General features: G+C 42.4%; 1 protein-coding gene across 3 annotated transcripts; it reads left to right on the top strand.

Moving 5' to 3' along the window:
• Positions 1 to 864: 864 nt before the first annotated feature.
• On the top strand, positions 865 to 6,639 carry LOC123110512 (protein EMBRYO SAC DEVELOPMENT ARREST 30). 3 transcript variants are annotated; one of them, XM_044531053.1, is made up of 11 exons: positions 865 to 1,141; positions 1,597 to 1,771; positions 1,901 to 1,985; positions 2,519 to 2,586; positions 2,661 to 2,749; positions 2,865 to 3,108; positions 3,188 to 3,300; positions 3,694 to 3,784; positions 3,896 to 4,024; positions 4,674 to 5,227; positions 5,774 to 6,639. In XM_044531053.1, the coding sequence occupies exons 2-11, from the start codon at positions 1,625 to 1,627 to the stop codon at positions 6,210 to 6,212; spliced, it is 1,959 nt and encodes a 652-aa protein (XP_044386988.1). In that variant the 5' UTR covers positions 865 to 1,141; positions 1,597 to 1,624; the 3' UTR covers positions 6,213 to 6,639. The 3 variants fall into 3 exon arrangements, with proteins under 3 accessions (XP_044386988.1, XP_044386999.1, XP_044386995.1); XM_044531064.1 differs by having other exon boundaries at positions 914 to 1,141; positions 1,594 to 1,771; XM_044531060.1 differs by having other exon boundaries at positions 928 to 1,137.
• The last annotated feature ends 284 nt before the right edge of the window (positions 6,640 to 6,923 follow it).

The raw sequence follows: 6,923 nt of genomic DNA on the forward strand, positions 1-6,923 counted from the left end.
AGGAAAGGGAATGATACACTATTTTTAAGTAGCAAATTATTTGAAGATTGCTCACCACGCCCACGCGGGCAATATCTACATGGACATTAGTTGTAACCCAATCTTTAATGCAAGTGATGATGGTGGGTTCATCGATAATAACTAAACTACTGAACCTTGACGATGTGAATCTATAACTGGACCTGACAAGGCTCAAGTATGGGTCAGGAACGTCAACAATCAAGTGCTATCCTTTCCACAAGACCAATCAAGGAATCTTTACGGGTTACATGGGAGCGACCAATGTGTTGTAGAACAACTTAGGTTGAAACTTCTTCGCCTACATGACTAACGCACCGACATGGCGACCACCAGACCGAGCCAATATAAAGAAGACAATGATGATCTTATATAAAGGACTACACAATCGGGAGTCATTACACATTAGCAATTATACCGCTTATGCCCAAATTGATACTTAGATCTCATCAAGTTCTCCTAACTCGATGAGCCCTATAATTGATATTGTACTTGTATCTTAGAGCACCTTCAAACCCACCGAATACATTTGACCCCCTAAATATTCGTGGACGTGTTTGTATACAATGCTAGCCTGCCCCCATATGCCCGTCTGGACAACTGCGCCCTCATATTCAAACCCTCATCTTCATGCAAATACAAGCAGGTAGATCATATAATACAGAACCAATTCATCAATTCAACAATCCATACATGAATGAATCAAATTGTCTCCTTTGTTACTTTTGTTGATCTCCTCGTTGAGGAAGCACTTATTACTTTCGGCAACATCATTGGGAATATAGCAAAGGAAAAAGAAAGGAAGGATGATGAATCGGATGAGAGACCAGGGCGTTGCCGTTCGATCCACTGACTGACCGGCCCCACCAGGTCACCCACCCTCCACGTGCTCCACCCCGACCAGAGCACGCAGGTCGCCACCTCGCCGAGGAGAGAGACGGGGAGGGAGGCAGAGAGAGAGAGAGAGCGAGAGAGAGAGGAGAGCGCCCCACTTCACTCCACCTCTCCACTCCGCAGGTCGCCGCCCCGAGTGGCTCCTCCGAATCGGAGCCCTCCTGCTTCGCCTAACCCTAACTCTCCCTCCGCCGCCCGTCCGCCGTGGGGCGCCGCCGCAGGCAGGCAGGTACGGCATCCCGTTCCCCTCCATCTATATTGTACGTACCTCTGTACTCCTGCGTCGCGTGGGGATCTGGATCCCGACTTCCCAGCCGTGGGCGCTCCGCGCTAGTGATGGATCCTTGCGCCCCTTCGCGGGGTCGCTCACGGTGCGGGGAGGCGACTGGTTCGATCGCGTGGGCGGGCTCCGTGGACGGGAGAGGGGGGTTGCGCGTCTGGCGAGCCGCGGTGGGTGTTGATTAATTAGGGGTTTTCATGGTGAGGGAACCTAATTATCGTTCAATGTAGGGTACGCGATAAGATCTGCCCCAGTCTCCGGATGAACATTTAGCTTAAGATTAACTAGAGAACATACTCCTCAAATATGAGCCTTGCATTTCTGGTTCCGCTTGTAGCTTGTGGGGCATCTCAGATAGGCCTGGTTTATCTGCCCAAAACGCTGATATTGAATCCGTTCAGCAGGATTTGGAGCCGAGAGTAATGAAATAAGATGCTCCTCAAAAGCAAATTCAAGCTGGCCACGGCCGTCGGCATCATCTTGTCGATGCTGTCGCTGCTGGTGCACCTTTTCCTTGCAAATTATTCTGCCGGGGGAATTAGTAAGTACAACTTGGACAATGTTCTTCCATTTGGATCGGTAAGTCATGAGTATTACTTTCAAATGAATCCACAGTTCAGATGCTGATATTTAGATTCATCATATCTTTTTGGAAAGAGTTGTTTTGGAGCTAATATCTTCTTTCCTCTTTCTTCATGGTCATGGCAGAAGCCTCGACCCCGTAGGTTGTGGGGCCCATTGAGTACACTTGATCTCCTACACCCTTATGCAAAACCTAGACAATTGTACCCTGGTAATTTGGCTCTCAACTTATAATTTGCTTGCAACTTCTATTCCTAGCTTAGTCATTCAGTTTGTTTATAACAGCAAACAGCGCAACCTACCTTTTTCAGACATTTTTTTTGCGGGATTACCTTTTTCAGACATTGAATAGGCACACATACTTGATGCTTTTATTTACATCTTATTCTTTGATTCATTTTGATTGATTCAGCTCTCCCCTGTTTTGTGGCTACATTGTAATCACCACTCCCTAGTATAATGTAGTTGATCTTAGATTGGTTACTGATTAATGATTTTCTCCTCCATACTACTGTGGATAAATATGCTTGTATACCTCTTTTGCTTTGCTTTATTTGGAAGTTTGTCACATCATATGTAATTACTGCAGAGCTTATAACATTTTAGGAAGTGTTTGGTTAATTAAACTGGTGTTATTTGTATATTCAGTATTTTCGTTAAAATGTACCTTTATGAGTTGTATCTCCCAATTCAAACTCTCACGCTTGATCAATAGTCTGATTTGTTTGATACGCCATGTTACAGCTCCAGCTAAGGATAATGGTTTTATTTATGCAAAGATTTACGGTGGCTTTGAGAAGATACAGTCTTCAGTAAGTTTCCTAGTGCTAATTGCCATTTGTGTTGTCATTGTGCTGTAGGAATATGACATATTTCTGTTTGTTAGATCTGTGATCTTGTCGCCGTTGCCAGGCTCTTAAATGCCACTCTTGTTATTCCTGAGATACAAGCGACAACTCGTGCAAGAGGCATCAGGTCACCTTCTCATGCTCTTTGTATATTCAGCTTGCGGCTTTATCTATTACCTGTACGCTGTCTTATATTGACCACTAAATAATGCTCTACTACTTTCCTTGTTTTTACTATGCAGTTCAAATTTCAAAAGTTTTTCGTATCTCTATGATGAAGAACACTTCATTGCTGCACTTTCCGATGACGTGCCAATCGTGCGGGGTTTGCCAAAGGATCTTAGAGAGGCTAGAAAAAAGATCAAATTCCCAACAGTATCTCCTAAGAATACAGCCACTTCAGACTATTACACCACAGATGTCTTGCCCAGACTTGTCAAATCAAAAGTCCTTGGGATAATCGTTAATGGAGGTAAATGTCTCCAGGTATCCTCCAGGTCCCACTAACTCTTTTTTCCTTTTTTTTCGTGGTACATCGAGGATTTAGAGTATGATGATTTTGCAGTCAATTCTTCCTGCAAGCTTGGAGGAACTTCAGAGACTTAGGTGCAGGGTAGCTTTCCATGCTCTCAAGTTCCGTCCAGAAATTCGGTCTCTCGGTAGCCAAATAGTAGGAAGGTGATGCTTTCTGTCTTTCTAATATTTGTACATGCTATGGATCACCGTTCGTGTTTTGAATTATCTGTAGTTGCCAGTGGCCTGAGCCAATATATATTGTGTGGTTGCATTGACTGTAACTCTCATCGTATTGCTGGGGCACTTTTGAAGCCTTTAACAAAGCTTCAATTTGCTAGTTGTCTTGCTTATAATTTATTAAGAAAATGCGATGTTGCTTTTACATTCTGGAATATTTGGTTGTACTAGGGAGTTTTCGGTTGCTCACTCTAGATGTAGGGTGATATACATATGTAAAATTGAAAATTATACCCTTTAAACTTCCCCAGTTTAATATGAATCTGCTATATTTATTTGCTTTTGCTGTTCTCTCATAGTTCTTGTGTATTTGTATAGGTTGCGAGCATCTGGCCGTCCTTATCTGGCATATCATCCAGGATTGCTAAGAGATACTCTAGCTTTTCATGGTTGTGCTGAACTTTTCCAGGTTGGTGGAGTTAGAATGGTTTCTTTCTATTCTAATGTGAAGGTTGGACGGATTTCTGTTGAATATCTATTTATGGAATTTATGTGACTGGTTGTTACTTGATTTTTCTAGGACATCCATACAGAATTGATTCAGTATAGAAGGAATCAGATGATCAAACGAGGAACCGTGAAGGAACAACTAACTGTTGATTCAGTGTCCATACAGAAAAATGGTTCATGTCCACTGATTCCAGAAGAGGTGAGGTTTGCTTCTAATGGTTTGCTAAAGTCAACTTGGTTGATTATCTGGCATTGAACTGTTCATGATACACATACTTGAGTAAAGTTTCATCTGCTTAATAGAAATATGTAATAGTGCTTCCAGCTTTTGTGTGTAGCTTGCAAAACATATCATTGTTTCACATTGGAAATCTTAGGGTGTCAAAATGCGATCAGCATAGTGAGATAGTTATACTGCTAGTTATTGGTTGTCTTCCCCATATTTTATGTACACTTGGTGACCTTAGGTTGGTTTTAACTTCATGTTTAAACCTTTGCGTGGGAACTGCAAAGCTCAATGAATTGAGCTTCAGCTGTGAAAAATGAGATACTACAAACCTTATTCACATGCATATAGGTATGCCAGTAAAATATATATGGGCATGGCGTGCACATTCAGAAAAAGAAGAGAAACAAAATGTAGTCATGCATTATACTTTGGGGCCTTCTAATCTTCAGTTCAAAGTGGCATTATTCAATGAATCATTGTTCTTTGTGTAGAACACAATTAGGATTGCGCCTTGTTGCTCTTCCATGAAATTAGGGGAACATGGTTTGCTTATTACCGTGTTTAACTCGTAATAGATGCTTACTTCCAAGCTTATGGTGTAAACTATTTGTACTTACAGGTTGGACTTCTACTCCAAGCATTAGGTTATCCATCAACTACAATAATATACTTGGCTGGTTCTGAAACTTTTGGTGGGCAAAGAATACTCATTCCTCTACGAGCTATGTATGCCAACTTAGTTGATCGCACTTCCTTGTGTAGTCGGAGGGAGCTATCTGATTTAGTTGGCCCAGAGTCTCCTCTCTCCTCTGATTTGCCGCATCCTCCACCTCCCAAGAGCGAGAAGGAACTCATTGAGGAATGGAAAAAAGCAGGGCCTCGTCCGAGGCCGCTGCCTCCACCTCCTGCAAGACCATTTTATGCCCATGAGAAGGAAGGGTGGTATGGGTGGATTGGTGAGAATGACACGGAACCTGATCCGTCGCCCATTGAATTTAGGAGGCAAGCTCACCGATTGCTCTGGGACGCGCTTGATTATTTTGTTTCTGTTCAAGCTGATGCATTCTTCCCTGGGTTTCACAATGATGGGAGTGGTTGGCCAGACTACTCAAGTTTGATTATGGGGCACCGGTTATACCAAACCCCATCTGGTATAACCTATAGGCCTGACAGGTATAACACCATTATTATCAGTACTATTGACTTCGTACAGTTTGCTTATAACTTAAGAATAATTGTTCTTTTAATTGAACCTTTTTTGTTTGGAAAAACATTGCTGGCATATGTGCAGTCGTAAGTAGTTTTCAGGATGCAAGAGGTGAATAACCCATTAAATTTTGCTCCAAGCAAAAGCCATGTACATATATAGGTGGTGTTCAAATGCATCTTTTGACAGTCTAGATAGCTTAATGTCAGGATGTAGGTGGATAACATATGTACATACGACTGGCTAGGTCACTTGAGAATTTAGTACATGTATAGGTGGTGTTCAAAAACATCTTTTATTCTTTTGACAATCTAGATGCTTAATGTCGGGATGTAGGTAGATAACACATTAGGTTTTGCGCCAAGCAAAAGCTATGTACAGACTAGCTAGGCCACTTGAGAATTTAGTAGCATATTTAAGTGGTGTTCAAAAGCATCGTTTGCCCATGTAGATTTTTCACTGATATGTAATTTCGCACATGATGACTGATTCCCTTATTTTCATATGAACAGAAAGACTGTTGCTACACTGTTTGAAAATGTCAGTGATCATCTGTATCACCCACCACGGAATTGGACAATGGCTGCACGTCAGCATCTCAATAACAGTGCAGGCATAGAAGGCATCAAAATGTCAGCTATGATGTCAAAACCTGCATCTTTTCTTGCACACCCGTTACCGGAGTGCTCTTGCAGAACGGCGAAGTCACCTGTTGTCCAACCGGTGAAAGATAAGCATGGTGCGCTCCTTTTTGGAGGTGAAGAAGACTGCCCTGATTGGATGGTTCGCACCCTGGCAATCGTGTCTACCAAGAATAATGAACCTCAAAGTGAGGATTACGAGGGTGAGTTGCCCGAAGATGATCCTAGCCAAGACACGCAGCAGGAATCCGATAGAAGCGACACAAATAAATCCTCAGAGCAAGATGAGGAGATGGACCCCGATGATTGAAAATATGTGGAGATGGAGCTTACCCATTATGCGCTATGAGGTCCAGATTAGTCGAGCAACTACCAGCTCCAGATTACGCAAGCAAGATCAGCGTACATTTCAATGATCTACTTGGCCAGAGGGCACTTGCTTACACTGACACATCATGGAAGCGTCCAGGCATGACAGGAGTGCCGTTGACCTTGGATGCTTGCCTGGATTATCTTTGGTATACGACCTCGATACAGAAACTAACACTTAGATTCTTTTATTTCTGCATTCCTTTCTTTTTTGCTCTTTTGCGGGTACAACCTGAAGAAATTGTTTCTGTAGAAATGTCTAACAACAAGGATGGAAACATTATATTTTTGGCGAGCTTGGTTTCTAAGAGCTTCTGTAAAGGACTTCTATTTTGCTCTATAACTGCTGGATCTTGCATTGCGGTGTATGTAGTTGGCGGATACACTTAACTCATGACACAGGTGAAGACTCTGGCAGGTAATTCATGATGGCGGTGGCTACTGTACTACTTTATAAACTATTCGTTATGTGTGCTTGTTATGGCATCGTGAGGGACTTCCGTTAAATCATTCAATTTGTATGAATCAAATGTTCCTATACCATCATTTCTCTTGCGGTACTTATATCGGCTCAGTGTGCCCATGTTGTGTATGTGAAAACATCAAAACAATGTTGCAAGAGTGGACTTTTACATTTGGTTACATTTCCGCA

This window comes from Triticum aestivum, chromosome 1B (assembly GCF_018294505.1).
Source record: "Triticum aestivum cultivar Chinese Spring chromosome 1B, IWGSC CS RefSeq v2.1, whole genome shotgun sequence".
In the NCBI taxonomy this organism is placed as follows: domain Eukaryota; kingdom Viridiplantae; phylum Streptophyta; class Magnoliopsida; order Poales; family Poaceae; genus Triticum; species Triticum aestivum.

Bases quoted from the DNA above. Each gene is read 5' to 3' on its own strand.
- LOC123110512 (XM_044531053.1), top strand. From the start codon at position 1,625: ATGCTCCTCAAAAGCAAATTCAAGCTGGCCACGGCCGTCGGCATCATC. The intron at 2,750-2,864 runs GTCACCTTCTCA...TTTACTATGCAG, and splicing joins ACTCGTGCAAGAGGCATCAG to TTCAAATTTCAAAAGTTTTT. The intron at 5,228-5,773 runs GTATAACACCAT...TCATATGAACAG, and splicing joins ATAACCTATAGGCCTGACAG to AAAGACTGTTGCTACACTGT.